General features: G+C 57.3%; 1 protein-coding gene across 2 annotated transcripts; it reads left to right on the forward strand.

Moving 5' to 3' along the window:
- The first annotated feature begins 599 nt into the window (after positions 1 to 599).
- SET (SET nuclear proto-oncogene) lies at positions 600 to 11,394 on the forward strand. 2 transcript variants are annotated; one of them, XM_081151887.1, is made up of 8 exons: positions 600 to 723; positions 7,395 to 7,452; positions 8,061 to 8,203; positions 8,552 to 8,655; positions 8,760 to 8,873; positions 9,603 to 9,773; positions 9,855 to 10,001; positions 10,509 to 11,394. In XM_081151887.1, exons 1-8 carry the CDS (start codon positions 615 to 617, stop codon positions 10,530 to 10,532), a joined length of 870 nt encoding a protein of 289 aa, XP_081008013.1. In that variant the 5' UTR covers positions 600 to 614; the 3' UTR covers positions 10,533 to 11,394. The 2 variants fall into 2 exon arrangements, with proteins under 2 accessions (XP_081008013.1, XP_081008014.1); XM_081151888.1 differs by lacking the exon at positions 600 to 723 and adding an exon at positions 5,472 to 5,893.
- The last annotated feature ends 4,326 nt before the right edge of the window (positions 11,395 to 15,720 follow it).

Below are 15,720 nucleotides of genomic sequence, written 5' to 3' on the forward strand. Positions count from 1 at the left end.
CAGCAGCTTCTTCCAGCTCCTAACCCTTCTATCCTCTGAAGTGCGGGACGAATGAAAGGCCGTGCTCCGGGGTACCTGCCTGTTGCTCCTTCTCTGTAATTCTCGACTGGGAGCCCTTTACTTCAGGATCGCTTCCTCCAAGCTGAGACCTGGAGGCCGGGAACCAGCAGGCCGGGCACGGCGGCGGCGGGGGTGCGGGGGCTGAGAACGTTGCAGGCTGAGGTCAGGCACAGTCACATGTGAGTTTTCTGCAGGCCCAAGGGGAAAAAAAGAAGCGGTCAGCACAGCCCGCGGAGGGGGTTCGGAGCGGGCTGGGGGTGCGCTGCCGGCGTTTCAGTCCAGACCCCGAGGGTCCTGGAGGGCGCAGAGCGCGCCCCGTAGGAAATGCGCCGAAGGCCCCGCAGGAGCTGGGAGGACCAGAGGTGGCCCTTGATTGGCAGGTGGGCGAGGGACAGGCTGGGGGAGGGAATGGGGTGAGGCCCACTGTCATGTAAATAGCCCCTCCGGGCAGGGCGGCTCCGGCCGACTTAAACCCCGCGCACCTGGGCGGCCGCCGCGCTCCCAGCTCCCGCCCCGCGCGTCCCGCCGCTCCCGCCTCGGGCGCCCCGCACAGCATGGCCCCCAAACGCCAGGCCGCGCTGCCCCCTCAAACGAAGAAGCCCAGGCTGCCTCCCGCCCCCAAGCCGGAGAAGAAACCCAGCGCGCAGGACCTGCCCAAGGGAGGTAAGTGCCGGCGCCGCCTTCCCCGGGGAGCGGAGCCGGCCGCAGAGCGCCTCCGAAGCGACTTAAGTTTTGGGGTTTTTGTTTTTTTTGTTTGTCTGGTCTCTTTCGAGAGTTTTGAGATGTGACCCCCAAACTCCCCCTGAAGGGTTCCAAGCGAGAGGGCGAGTGGATTAGGTTCATGGGCAGGAGGAGCCGGCGCGGGAGCTGGGAGCCCCGGAGCACGTGGGAGCGCGTCCCTGCCCCGCGCCCGCACCCACGGGCGCCTCGCGGGCCCCCACCGGCTTCCGGGAGCCCTTGTCTTGGTTTGCGGCGCCGCCAGCCAGTCTGGGGCTGGGGGGCCCGGGGACCCCTCCGCTCTCTCCCCCGCTTCGCCTCCCGTCGGGTCCGCGCGCTCCCCGCGGCCCCCCGCCGCCCGCAGCCCCGGGCTCCCCGTCTCCGGGCCCCTCCTCCCATCCGGCCCGCGGCGCCCGCCACGTGACCCCCGGCTCGCGCCCTCCCGCGCCTTCCCGGCGCCCTCGGGTGCGCCCGTTTCCAGGGCCCCGCCCGCCTCTCCCGGGTCCCGCCGCCTCCAGCACCTGTTCCCCGTGTTCGCCTCGCGGGGCTCCGTGCTCACCTGGGACCCCGACGCCCAGCGCCCCGGCGTGACCGCGCCCCTGCCCACCTGCGCGAGCCTCGCCCTCGACCCCAGCCCTCTGCTGGACTCGGGCTCAGCCCCGGGGCGTGCGGGGCTCCAGCTCCCAGGGGCGCCCCAGCGTGGCCCCTTCCATCAGGACTTTGCGATTGTGGGTTTCCTGTCTGCTCTTCTCTGCGGCCCCCCCCATTAACCCTTTAACTTGGCGGTGAGGGCAGCGTTTTGCAGGCTCACAGCGTGGAGCTGGGCTCGAAGTGGACTGTTCTGGTGATGAGGCCTCCCTGCTGGAGGGAGATGGGCCGGCGCCTTAAGGGGGCCGGGTTTGGGAAGGTGGAAGGCGGGAGAGCACTGCCCGGGGAAAATGTGACCGCAGCCTCGGTGGGGTGGGGTGGGGGGGGGGCCGTGGGTTTCCTTTATTTTGCAGACTTGGAGGTGGAAGGAGCAAGAGCCCTCATTCCAAGTGCTCTGGGGTGTGTGTGTGTGTGCGTGTGTGTGCATGTGTTTGTGCGTGTGTGCGCATGTGTGCGTGTGTGTGTGTGCACACTGGGTGACATGGCAAGTCTGACTTCACTGGGCCTCGGTCCAGCGGGATGCAAAGACCTCCTACCCCGCTGGCCGCCGGTGTGGCAAAGCTGGAGGCCGGGGCTGAAACCGGGCTTTGTCTGGCTGTGTGACTTGGTTGGGCAAGTGACATCATAGCCTGTGTTTCTTCCCCCGTCTGCAAAATGGGCTCAACATCACCCGCCTCTTAGGCCGGCTGTGAGGCGGCTTACACAGAAGTAAAACACTGAAGACCCTGACTGGCACATAATCTGGGCTCTTGAGATGGGTCAGTTCCTTCCCGCTTGTGAGCGGCAAAATGGAGATGAGTCTGCCTGGTCTCCCCGTTTAGCTTCCTGGGAGAATTGACAGGACGGGACCCGTAGGTGCACCACAGTCCTCCTGAGGTGGTTCGTCCAGACCCGGATGACGACAGCTCGTGCCACTGGCTGGGCACGGCCCTGCCGGGCACTGTGCTCAGCACTTCTCTGCCCATCAGCCCTCACAGCAGCAGCGTGTTGCGGGGAACAGCCCCATTTTACAGATGGGAACAGGGAGGCCCAGACATGGGCGTTTGTGTCTGCGTCGAAGGCCATCCCCGCCAAGATCTCCTGGTCCCCCTGGACGCTGCTGGACTGTAGGGAACGTAACAGCAGCACCCCCCTGCTCCAGCATTTAAGCTGTGGGGTGGGGTTCTCCTTCACAGAAGCTGGGAAGGGGAGGAATTCTGTGCGAGGTGAGAGGCCTGGGAGTGCTGGAGCCGGGACGAGACTACCGTGAGCCAGGGCACAGTGGTGAATTATCTCCTGGTGTGTCCAGGCCACTCCCTTGTTTACTGAAACTCTCCCCTTTTGCTTTCTCTTTCTGTTCCACTTCCTTGTGTGTGCTCCTGGCATTCATCTTTTTATTAATTTTTATTTTTTTTTTTCCTTCTTATCGAATGTTGGATGACATTGGTTAATAAAATTATACAGTTCAGCCTTGCCTTCACATCGAGCGCTGCGAGAGAAAGGTCAGGAAGCGGGGTAGGAGGGTCCCAAGGGCTGGGATTGTGGGCGGGCTCTGTGGAGCCTGCCAGGCGCCTGGGAGACTCAGGTCCATCAGGCATGGGCAGGGGGCGCCGTGGGTCGCTGATGCCTACCTGAGAGCCGCAGCCCTCAGCACAGCGGTTTTCGGAATGTTTCATCCCCTCTGTGGGTCATGAAATCATTTTAGTGGAGCACACCCTGTGTTTAAAGGAAAGAAAACAGAACATTAAGGGTCACATCACTGGCCCTGGTTAGGGCACGTGCAGGAGGCAACCAATGGATGTGTCTCCCTCACATCAATGTTTCTCTCTCTTACACTCTCTCTGAAAAGCAAAGGGAAAAATATCCTCAGCTGAGCATTAAAAAAAAACAAAAAAAAAAAAAAGCAAAAACTCTTAGGGCAGGTGCTTTGCTGTCCACTAGCCTGGATTAGAATCTTGGCCCCCGGCCGGGCGTGGCTCAGCGGTTGAGTGTCGACCTGGGATCCAGGCGATCGGGGTTCGATTCCCGGTCAGGGCACATGCCCGGGTTGCGGGCTCGATCAATGACTCTCTCATTATTGATGTTTCTATCTCTCTCTCTCCTTCCCCTTTCCTCTCTCTGAAATCAATAAAGATATATTAAAAAAAAAAAAAAGAATCTTGGCTCTGCCACTTGCATAAAAAAAAAAAGTTGAGCTCCGCTGATGTTGCTCAGTGGTTGAGCGTCATTCATAAACCAAGAGGTCACCAGTTTGATTCCCAGGTTGCTGGCTCAGTCCCCTGTAGGGGGTGTGCAGGAGGCAGCTGATTGATGTTTGTTTCTTTCTCATCGATGTTTCTGTTTCTTCATACCTCTACCTTTCTCTCCAAAAATCAATTAAAAAACATTTTTAAAAAGATATTTTGTAATTATTTTTTATTTTTAAAAAATGTATCTTTATTGATTTCAGAGAGGGGAAGGGAGAAAGAGAGATAGAAACATCAATGGTGAGAGTCATTGATCGGCTGCCTCCTGCACGTCCCCCACTGGGGGGTCAAGTCTGCAACCCAGGCATGTGCCCTGACTGGAAACTGAACTGTGATCTGGATCCTAGGTCGATTCGGCTCAACCACTGAGCTTCACCCGGCTGGACAAAAAAAAAAAAAAAAAAGATACTTTCTTAAAAAAAGTTGAGTTTGTCTGTGAAATGAGGATATTGATACCTACCTTGTGTTTCACGAGAATTAAATGAGAAAATGCATGTGCTTATCACAGCCTGTGGTCCATGGTATGTGCTTCGGCGGTGCGCTAGAGCCTGGGATTTCTGTCCAGCTCTGTTCAGTAACATCACAGTGGCAGGAGGAAGTTGGCCATGATGAGAGTATTTATACGCCACCCAAATCAGCAAATGCGACAAGTCAGGGTTTTACTAAGTTTCCTTTAAGCCTGTGCAATTGGGATAGGTTTGGATTGAGCTGAACTCAATTGAGAGTCAGGTTTGGAGCCGAAGGATTAGATGCAATTCTCGGATTTGGGGAAAGTCCCCAGAAGGTATTTGTATTCTGTATCCATGGACTGGATGCCAGTTATTTAACATGTATCAATCGCTCACCACGGGCTGTCTTGCGTAATAAAGGACACTGCAGAATGTGCTCGCTGGTCTCAAATTCTGGTTACAGATGCCCAGGGAAGCTTTTTAAGGCCCGCGTCTGGGCGCCCTGGAGGAAGGGGTCCAGTGAGGTGCACGTGTCGCACCTGGAAGGCATTTAAATAGGAATGCCTCGGCTCGACGCCACGGTTCAAGACCTGGCCTCTAAAGCAGGCCTCGGTCCTATCATCTCCTATTGGGCGAAATGCATTTATCATCTTCCTACCCGGTTGCTCAGCGAGGCGCAGGCTGGGGCTCAGCGCTCGGTAGGGCGCCTTGGAAGCGCTGGGCCCTGCCCTCGGAGGACTGCCCCGCGCAGACGGTCCCCCTGGTCAGCCTCTTCTGCATTTTACCATTTTATAACCTAAATAGGCAGAGAGGGGGGTTGTGACTTGTCCCCCGGCACCCAGGAAAAGGCCGTGGGTGGACTGGGCAGCGCGGGGCTCTGCAAACACGCCCCTGCGAGTCGGGACGGCAGCCCCCCCGCCTGGGGCACAGGGTGGCGGCGCCCAGGGCGCAGAACCTGCGGTGTGTATTCCTGGGTCCCGCCGCTGCTGCGAGGCCTGCACTTCGGGGGTGGGCTGCGAACTCGCCTCGCGCGGCGGCGAGGGGAAGCCGCTCCGCCACCACGTGACGCGCCCGCCCCGGGGCCTGCGCGCCGAGGCCCCGCCCCCTGGCCGCCGCGCGCCGCGCCGTAGCGCGCAAATGTCCCGGGTCGGCTGGAGCAGGCGGAGGGGGAGGGGAGGGCGGCGCGGGGGGCCGGCCCGTACGTCGCCGCGTTCCTTCCTCCCGCCTCTTCGCCAGGCCCTGTGTCTCCGCGCCGAGGCCCCGCCCCCTCGTCCCGGCGCCCCAGCCAATGGGCGCGCGGCGCGAGCCTCTCCGGCCGGGGGCGGGGCCTGCGCGCGGGCCTGGCGCGCCTGCGCCCTGCCGCCCGCCCCTCGGCGAGAGGAGGAGGAGGAGGAGGTGGAGGAGGAGGCGGCTCGGGGAGAGCGAGCAGCGAGCTGGGTCGCGGAGCGTGAGTGAGGGAGCCCAGCCGCCCGCCGCCGCCGCCGCCGCCTCCCCGCCGCCAGCAGGAGCCCGGGCCGGGCCCGGCGCGCCGCCCCAGCCCCCTCGTCGTCAGGCCGCGAGGGCAGCGCGCGCGAGCCGGGGGAGGGAGAGCGAGCGGCGCCGGGAGGAGGCGGCCGGACCGAGCAGCGCCCGCGCGCGTGTGGCGTGAGGGGAAGCGGCTGCCCGCCCCCTGCGCCGGCCCTTCTCCCCCGCCCCGCTCCCCCCGACCGCGGAGCAGCACCATGTCGGCGCCGGCGGCCAAAGTCAGTAAAAAGGAGCTCAACTCCAACCACGACGGGGCCGACGAGACCTCAGGTGAGGAGCAGGCGAGGCGGGGGCCGGCCCGCGCCGCCATCTTCGCCGCCCGCCCGGCCCGCAGGCCGCCGGTGGGGCCCGGGGCGCGCGGGGGGCGCGGGGCGGACGGGCCGGCGCGCGCCCGGGCGCCCTTTTTTGTGCGCGCGGGGCCGGGGCCGGGTGGCGCCGCGGCGGCGGACGGCGCTGCGAGGCGGGGGCGCTGCGGCCTGCGCGGCGCGGGCGGAGGAGACCCCCCCTTCCTCTCCCGCCTCCCTCGCTCTCCTCCCCCTCCCTCCCTCCCGAGGAGCCTCTCTTTATTGTGCTCCGCCATGATGCCTCGCTCCCATCAGCCGCCGCCGCCGCCACATGGTGCGGCCGGACGCGGCCCCGCGCCCGGGCCTCCGCGCGGCTCCCCCTCCGCGCCCGGCCCGCGGGCGGCGCCCCCGCGCCCCCACCCGGAGGCCGGCCCCGGCGCGGCCCCCCGCCAGGAGCCGGGGCGGGGCGGGGGCTCGGGGAACACGCGGCCGGCCGCGCGCTGGGCCCGGGCCGCCCCGAGGATGCTCCTGTCGCCCCGGGCGCTCCCCACGTGGGGCGGCCACCGGGTCCCCAGGCTGGGCCGCGCGCTGGGAGAGCCGGCCTGGCGGGCGGCGTGCGGGGGGCTCTTTACAATGGGCCTTAGCAAACCCCCGCCCGTTCCGCGCGGGGCTCCCCGGCAGGGGGGCTGCGAGCCCGGGGTGGTTACCGGAAATGCGCCGGCGGAGCCGCGTCCAGGCCGCCTCACGCCCACTTAGCCTGGAGGCCCCGCGGGCCTCCCGGGACAAAAGGGCACCTTCCCGCAGCGCGCCCCGGCCCCTTCCTTCCGCGCGGACTTTCCCGAGTCCGCGCCCGGCGCCCCGGGAGTACGCACGGGGCCGCGTTGGAGATCGGCCCGCCCGGGATGGGGTTGGAGGGGTGCGGAAGGTCAGATGCGAATCGTGGGGTTCATAGTCTAAGAAGGTGAGGGCGGTGTTGGCGGCGCGGGGTGGATCTTCGACCCCTCCCGGCCCTCGGCGCGCCCGGCGCTGTCCCTGGGCGCCGAGGGGCGTCCTCGGCCTCCTGCCGGGCGCCCGGCCCGGTGGCGGTGCCCTGGCTCCGGCGGGGTGGGTGCCTGTCCGCGCCTGTTAGCAGCTGCTGCTGTGCGCTGCGGGGCGGGATGTGGAGGACGCTTGGGAACTTTTGCGGACGGTTTGTTACCTTCCCAATAGGAACTTTCAGCGCTCGGTCTTGTTCTGTAACGTAACTCTGTAGAAAGTGCTGCACACGTTTCGAATCGCCTAACGGCGTGATTTGTGAATGGTCTGAATGTGTCAGCTACGTGCAGGAACACGTGGAGGGCATGCCTCACCCGCAGTTCCTTTTTTTTTTTTTTTTTTTTAACAAACAGCTTTATTGATACAACTCATCCCAGACAGTGTGAACGTCAGGGAAGCTAGATAAATGTATCTTAACTTAGTACTGAGTTTTATGCACCTTTTTCTTGCAGAAAAAGAACAGCAGGAAGCAATCGAACATATCGATGAAGTACAAAATGAAATAGACAGGTAACGTCTGTCTTAGACTGCTTTCCAGAAGTTTTTGGAAGTGCGTCTTACTCTGGTGATCTCTAACCTGGTTGAGTCTGTGTCCACTGCCTCAGTGGAGATGGGTATAACTTCATGGGAATAGGAAGAGTCGGTGGTTTTTTGGGGGGCGAAATATTTGTAGTCACCAAAAAGCTTTGGATGAAACTACGTTTACCTTGTGAAGACTGGGTCTGCTTTCATGGGCTACAGATTCTCCGAATTGCAGAGCGTGGACTTCTGGGCATCAGTGCTGCTCTGACTTGCTTAGCAGTCTTTCCCCCTTGATCTGCCAGAGGGAGACCGCTGAAGTTAGGGAGGTGGTAGAACCGGGGAAGTAAATATACAGTGCTACCAGAATGTTCGGTTTGGGCACTTCTGAGCTGCCAACTAATTAGGTGCCTAACCCAGATCAAATTGCCATCTTAGTTTTGAATTTATTATAGGTACAAAAGTCTAGGGGATTCAGGTATTATAAGTAGGTGCTTTGCACTGTTCTAAAGCTAATGAGTAAATATTCTGCAGTCTCAGCAATTTTTGTATTTGTCAAATACAGTCATTATCAACATTTGTTTTTTCGTTTGCTTCAGACTTAATGAACAAGCCAGTGAGGAGATTTTGAAAGTAGAACAGAAATATAACAAACTCCGCCAACCATTTTTTCAGAAGAGGTCAGAATTGATCGCCAAAATTCCAAATTTTTGGGTAACAACATTTGTCAACCATCCACAAGGTATGTTACAGCAGAGCGTTGTTAAAGAGCGTGGGGTGCACGTCCCCTTGCCGAGCAGGGGAACGGGAACCCGTGATTGAGGGCTTGGTCCTGTGTGCTGGTCACACCAGAGGTGGAAACGCTTGGGGGCTGGTAGTGCTGTTTGTTTCCTTGGAGAGGGGTTTCTCTCGGGGTTTCCTTTAGTTGCTTGATGAAAAGGTAGTGACAACACGGACACTCGGGCATTGGGTTTTCAGTGAATAATGCCAAAGATGCTCCCTAAGTCCAGGAAATTTCTAAAGTGCTTTCACGAGCGCTGGGGTGGCTCTGGGCGCCCATGTCGGTTCACATGCCTGTCACTCGCCCTAGTGTCGGCGCTGCTGGGAGAGGAAGACGAAGAGGCCCTGCACTACCTGACGAGGGTCGAGGTGACGGAATTTGAAGACATCAAGTCAGGGTACAGAATAGACTTTGTGAGTACCTGCAGCTCTGGCTTTTGCCACTCTGAAAATTAACTGCGATCTGGTTTAGAAGAGCTGTGTGTATTGATGTCTAATCCTCTGATTACTTGTTGTAGTATTTCGATGAAAATCCTTACTTCGAAAATAAAGTTCTCTCCAAAGAATTTCACCTGAATGAGAGTGGTGATCCGTCTTCGAAGTCCACTGAAATCAAATGGAAATCTGGAAAGGTATTTGAGGAATGGCTTGGCAAAAAACATTTTGTCTACTTTGGTTTAGTTGAATCGTGTACCAATACTTGGTGCTCTGGTGTGATATGTTACGCAAGTCCTTAAAATACATTAAATCAGCCTGGTCGGAGGGGCTCAGTTGGATGAACATTGTCCTGTGCACGGAAAGGTTGCTGGTTTAATTCTCGGTCAGAGCACGTTGCCTGGGTTGTGGGTTCAACTCCCCATCAGAGCACAAATGGAAGGCAACCGATCCATGTTTGTCTCTCACATCAGTGTTTCTCAGTGTGTCCTCAGGTGCGGATGAAACAAAACAAACTCCAGTGTGTTAAGGTCAAATATAATAGCTTGGAGCTCTTACACGTTTTTATAGAGATGGACTAGTTTTTTTGGTTTCTTAATTTGTGACTGAGCTCTTCCAATGGGATGCCGCTTTCCAAAATCCATTTCCACCTGCATTTATTTAGTAAATTTAATTTATAGTATGTTAGGGTGGTGGTTGAGTGGAACTCATTTTACGAAAAAGCCAAATTTAGGTGATGGTACAGATTTGACAGCAGCCTGTAGGCCTGAGCTCTAGGCCTTTTTCTCTCGTAGTTTCTTACAGGTGATGACGTGCGGGATGGGCGTCTGTTTTTTGTTTTCCTTTGGGTTGACATCCTACTGCTTGAGTTGCAGGGAATTCGGGTTTCAGGGGAGCCTGTGTCAGTGTCTTCCGCTTTCGTTTAGGACTTGACGAAACGTTCGAGTCAGACACAGAACAAGGCCAGCAGGAAGAGGCAGCACGAGGAGCCCGAGAGCTTCTTCACCTGGTTCACCGACCACTCGGACGCGGGCGCGGATGAGCTGGGGGAGGTCATCAAGGACGACATCTGGCCCAACCCACTGCAGTACTACTTGGTGCGTGGCCCTGGGCGGTGGTCAGGCCCCGCGTGTCGTAACTGTCTGGAAGTGAGCCTGACGTGCCTCCTGGTCTTTCAGGTCCCGGACATGGACGACGAGGAGGGCGAGGGGGAGGAGGAAGACGACGACGAGGAGGAGGAGGAAGGGCTGGAGGACATCGACGAGGAGGGCGACGAGGAGGAGGGTGACGAGGACGACGAGGAGGAGGAGGGCGAGGAGGGCGAGGTGAGCCCGGGCCGCACATCCTAGAGGGGCCAAGCGACCCCTGCAGGGGCTCTGTAGGAGAGGGGCGAGCGCTCCTTCCGAGATGGAAAGGAAGCCCGGCGAGCTCGCTCAGGGATTGACCCCGCGCTGCCCTGTGGGGGGGGGGTTCCACCTCGCGACACCCGCCGTCCTCCCCTCGCCAGCTCCGAGTGAGGGGGCTGCTGTCACTGCAGCCGTCTTGGCCCGAAATGCCTCCTGAGTAACAGACTGACATGTCTTACGCACTGTAAAGCTTGTCAGGTTGGGTTTGGGTTGGGATGATTTGGTCTGAAAGGTGTCCAGGGATTGGGTCAGTGCTGAGAGGTTAACTTACCTGGGACAGCACCTCGGGGCCCCAGCCAAGGCGACACACAGGTTGTGACGTGCAGGTTCATAAGATTGTCCCATGGAGTCGGTCAGTCCCTAGGCCTTGTTGGGGATGACCCCAGAATTGACCCTAACGATTAACAGCCCACCTTTTTCTTACAGGAAGACGAGGGAGAGGATGACTAATGGAACACTGATGGATTCCAGCCTTTTTTAATTTTCTCCAGTCCCTGGGAGCAAGTTGCAGTCTCTCTTTTTTTTTTTCCTCTTGTGCTCAGTCGCCCTGTTTTGAGGTCTCTTTTCTCTCCTTTACACCATGGTTCTCACCTTACTTAGGGGGGATGTATCTTGAGCAGAACACAGTGGGAAAAGAATCTCTGCCCCTTTCTGTTCCAAATTCATTTTTATCCCTTCCTGTCTCAAGAAAAACTTCATGGAATCAACACCACCGTGCTCTGTGGGAAAAAAGAAAAACCTTCTGCTCCCTTAGCCCTGCTGGGAGCCGGAGGGTGCTAGGCCCCTGTGTAGTAGTGCATAGAATTCTAGCTTCCCCTCCTTTCTCTGTATATTGGGCTCAGAGATTACACTGTGTCTCTCTGTGAATATGGACAGTCAGCATTTACCAACACGTACCTGTCTACTTTCTCTTGTTTAAAAAAAGAAAAAAAAAACTTAAAAAAAGGGGGGGTTATAGAAGGTCAGCAAAGGGTGGGTTTGAGATGTTTGGGTGGGTTAAGTGGGCATTTTGACAACATGGCTTCTCCTTTGGCATGTTTAATTGTGATGTTTAACCGACATCCTTGCAGTTTAAGATGACACTTTTAAAATAAAATTCTCTCCTGACGATGACTTGAGCCCTGCCACTCGATGGAGAATCAGCAGAACCCGTAGGATCTTACTCGGAATTGACACTCTCTATTGTAATTTTGTTCCTGTTTATTTTTAAATTTTCTTTTTGTTTCACTGGAAAGGAAAAGATGCTCAGTTTTAAACGTTAAAAGTGTACAAGTTGCTTTGTTACAATAAAACTAAATGTGTACACAAAGAATCTGATGCTTTTCTCTCAGAACAGATTTCAAGTTTGACGTGTATAATGTATTGTCAAATTTTGTCAACCCAACTCCATACTTTTTGATACGCACTTTGCAGGATGACCTCAGGGCTGTGTGGACGGAGTAAAGGGACTCGAATCAGTGTGTTGATGTCTCCGTAGCTGGGAAACACGAGTACAACTTGCTATCGCTTTCTGAAAAACTTGCAATCGTGTGGAACCAGATTGCTCAAAACCCATCTCTGAGTGTGCTGTACCCTTAGTTTTGTCTATCACAATGGCATTTTAAACAATGGGTCTGTATTCACCTGGGTATCATTAACAGTGCCTGCCACCACCAGACAGACTGGTGCTCTAGTGCCCGGCGCACAGGCTGTTGCTGGCTCTCCGCTGGCGCCGTGGCCAAGGAGACAGGCTCGCAGAGTAGGAGCCGGGCTGGATGGTTGAGAAACTCAGGACAGGAGCACTTTGTCTCTAGGTGCCAGCTATTTAGCTTACTCTCAAGTGGGACCCGCCTGTGGATCTGGGCGAGATGGTGGACTCTGCCGAACGCCATCGCACATAGGACATTTGAGGGAAGCTCCCTGATGATGCCTAAGCTTTTCAATGCTGTAAAATAGTAGCTAAGATGAAATGCCACTTAACTTTTTCAGAGATGAATTCATGGACGGCCTGGTCAAGTGCAGAGCTTTTTGATGTGTGGAACTTGATAAGTGGAACTATTCCATCGGTAGGCCCCGCGTGATGAAACCTGTCTGGGTGGGCGGTGTGACCGCTGCACAGGTCTCTGTTTAGTGAATCTTCACTGTATGCTGGTCAGGAATCTTGCTCCAATAAAGGAACATAAAGATTTTTTTGACTGGGGTCACTCCTTGTACAGAAATGTTTCTTTTGGGTTTAGATAAGTTTTTGTCTTGTGTTCATAGTGACAGGAAGTGGGGGAAATCTAAAGTAGTTGAGCAGTAAGTATAGTACAGGTAACACCTACCTGAAAAGGTGTGTATAAGACACAGGCGAAGAACTTACTTGAAATACAGTAAGTTCCTAGAGGGGGGAGGGGTCACGCGTTAATACTAAGGAGGCAGTGATTTCTGTTTCACAAAGGTACAGCTTAACCAAAACGGTTTTTCATGTGCTGGCGGGGTCGCGGCAGCTAGGTTGTGTAGGTCACGTGAAATGGAATTTTATAATGCCGTTTTATTTTGTGAGTTAAAAAGTCACTGAAGGTAATTCCCTCAGTACTGAGGTGACCCTCTGGGTTCCCCTGTGCCTGCAGATCTTGTAGTGTTAGGCTGTGAGGAAACAAAGCGACAGACCTTGGGGTACTGGGAAGTAGCTGTGTGCTTTGTGCGAGTTGCAGAGGGGGCTCGGGGGCTGGCCCTCAGGCCAGTATGGGTTGGAAAGTGCCGGGTGAGTGGCCCAAGCGCCTTTGGCACAAGGACATTTAAGAAGAAAAGAGCAAATAGTAGCTGTTTAGTTTTCTCACCAAACCGCCATGCTCAGCTTCTGAGGGGAACTTAGTGGCTAATGAATTGGGGCAGAGAGGACAGCTCGTAAACACCTTCACGTTCATTTCAACACCTTGAGGATTGTTTTAGACCATCCCTGCAGTGGAGGGTAGTGTTGGTTTCTCCAGTGACGTCCTGGTTTCAAAAAGATCTGTTCCCTGACCTGCCTAGTAACAGGCCCTTACTCTCACCCAATTCAGGCTCTAAAACGTAGGGTTTGGACGACACCTGGGTTACGGGTATTGTAAGGTAGAAACCTGCATGTTCAGACTGACTGTTGTCACCCCAATAAACTTAATGGAAACAAAGAAGAAAAAGTGGTGCCTGGATGTCCTGCGGGGATGAGAAGTTTGCTTTACATCTGGCCTTGGGTTAGTTTGGCTATAAGGTGTAATCCTCGCCCGAGGATATTTTTTCTAGCTTCTCCGGGAGAGTAGGAGGGAGAGAGAGAGAAACCTCAATGTGGGAGACGTTTGGTTGCCTCCGGACCAACCCGGGCCAGGGATCGAGCCTGCAACTGAGGTACGTGCCCTTGGCTGGAATTGGACCTGGGACCCTTAAGTCCGCGGGCTGGGCCGGCGCTCTGACCTCTCAGTGAAACCGGCCAGGGCGCGTTTTGGACAAACTTCGGGGCCTTCAGAGGACAGCTGTTCCTGAGCGGAACTGGTAGTCAGTCACTGCTGCTTTATAACAAGTGGCTCCAGGCTTTCCCTTGGTTCCCGGAAACAGATTTTGTTTTTCTTCCTTTTCGGTTGAATTATTCTATGAACCCTTCTTCACCGCTACGGGAGTGGAATTGTGTCGCCAAGGGCGAGGGGGACTCCGGGTTGCCTGAAGGTTGAGCCCATCTCCAGGAGGTGAGTGCAGAGTCATCTTTCCCGGTTTCCCAAGAGGACCTCTGGTTTTGAAAAGTCCTTCCCCCACCCCAGCAGCGACCCTTCCCTCCTGCAGGTATAGCTTTGCTTATTGACTTACAAATTTAGTTGTAAAAAAATCAACAGGTCTGAAGGAAAGGACTGTCCTGTGATTAGAATAACAGAGGGCTTTTTAAAGGAGGGTGTGGGCCAACTTGATTGGTGACATTTGTACTCAGCCACTCCCCGAGGGAGGCCCATCTAAGTGTACTGAGAATAGAGTATGGGGAGGGGAAGGTTTTCCTTCTGTACCCTGCTAGGAATTTTTATTTTTTTTAATTCTCACCTGAGGATACTTTTTCCATTGAGCAGAAGGTGGGGAGAGAGAAACATCCATGTGAGACACACACACCGATTGGTTGCTTCCCCCACGTGCCCTGACCACTGGGGCTGGGGATCGAGCCTGCAACTGACGTGCGTGCCCTTGGCCGGAATCGAACCCAGAACCCTTCCGTCCGCAGGCCGATGCTCTAACCACTGAACCGAACCGGCCAGGGCCCTGCTAGCTCCTCTCCTGTTGGTAGGTGCGCAGTTCAACAGCCGATTAGCTGGAGAGCTGGTCCGCGGTTGACTATACAATGGGTGTTGCATGTGGACCTCAATTTGGCTAAGAATTAAAACTGCATGAAACACCGTCACTGAGACGTGCAGCGTGGCCGTCCGCCCGGTCAGGCTCCCACCAGGCTTCTCTGTAGGTCTGTCCAGTCCTGGGGTTCGTGAACAAAGGTGGGTGGGGTCTACTCCTCAACTTTCCCCCTTAGTGACAAGTGAGGCAAGTGAAACACTTCGAAGAAAAGCTGGAAAATAAGTTTGACACGGTTCAGGGGTGAGTGGCCCTCAGGATGGGAGCTGGACGGCCCCCCGAGACGGGCAGCTTTTCCCCTGCAGGCAAAGCTGATCGTCTTTACTTCCAAGTTACGGTTGATGACCTTGAGCCCTTGAGCTCGGGGCAGCTTGGTAACAGCGGCCACCGAAAAGAGCCTACTATGTGTTACTGTCGCCCTCAACTACTCCAGTTTGTAGGCCCTTAAGTGACCCGACACCCCGACTATGGAAAGGAGGCACGTTCCCCAGACCCCCGTCGCCTTTGCGGTGCTGATGCCTCTCGGCTGATTTCCCGTCGCAGGGCCTCGCCCAGGAGGGCCCGTGGCCCATCTCACCTTTGCCCAGTCCCCTGGGAGGGAGGCGGTCAGGGCAAAGAGGCACTGGCATGGTTTCCTCAGTGAAAGCACCGGAGGGCCCCAGCCGCTGTGGCTCAGTGGTTAGAGCGTGGCCCTGGGGTTCGAGTCCAGCTGGGGACAAGGGCTCCTCAGGACAGTGGCCGGGGCACAGTGGCGCTGGCTGAGGCAGAAAGCTCCATTGGGGCCCAGTGGTGGGGGCACGGGGTCATCCTGGCGAACCCCGGGATGGGCACAGGCTGCCTGGTGAACCCCGGGATGGGCACAGGCTCCCTGGTGAGCCCCGGGATGGGCACGGGGCCGTCTGGCGAACCCCGGGAGGTGAGCTCGGGCGCCCCCCAGGCTCCCCTCCAGGAGCGCGCTCTCCAGCCGCTGGGCAGGGCCACGGACCCGCGGGGGCAGGTGCGGGGTCAGCCCCTCGGACGCGGACGGGAGGGAGAGTTCAGGGGCGGGGGGGGGGGGGGGGGTCCGAGGAGGAGGCGGCTGACCGGCCCCGGCTGACCCGCCCCAGGCAGCCCCGCGGCCGGCAGGCGGCGCCCTCGCCCCTCGGACCCGCCCCTCGAGCACGCGGCGGCCGGAGCGCCCGGCCCGGGAAATGCGCGTCCTGCGCCGGGTCCCCGGACGGGTCGGTGCCGCGCGGGGGACGGGCGGCCGGGGCGAGGGCCGCTGGGTCGCACCGCGGGGCGGGGGTCCTGGCTGCGCCGTGGCCCCGGCGGGGGCGGA

Source organism: Miniopterus schreibersii, assembly GCF_964146895.1.
Source record: "Miniopterus schreibersii genome assembly, chromosome: 11".
In the NCBI taxonomy this organism is placed as follows: Eukaryota; Metazoa; Chordata; class Mammalia; order Chiroptera; family Miniopteridae; genus Miniopterus; species Miniopterus schreibersii.

Excerpts from the sequence above, each read along its gene's own strand:
- SET (XM_081151887.1), top strand. The coding sequence starts at position 615 with ATGGCCCCCAAACGCCAGGCCGCGCTGCCCCCTCAAACGAAGAAGCCC. Across the intron at positions 724-7,394 it reads GCAGGACCTGCCCAAGGGAG|AAAAAGAACAGCAGGAAGCA; the intron begins GTAAGTGCCGGC and ends TTTTTCTTGCAG. Across the intron at positions 10,002-10,508 it reads AGGAGGGCGAGGAGGGCGAG|GAAGACGAGGGAGAGGATGA; the intron begins GTGAGCCCGGGC and ends TTTTTCTTACAG.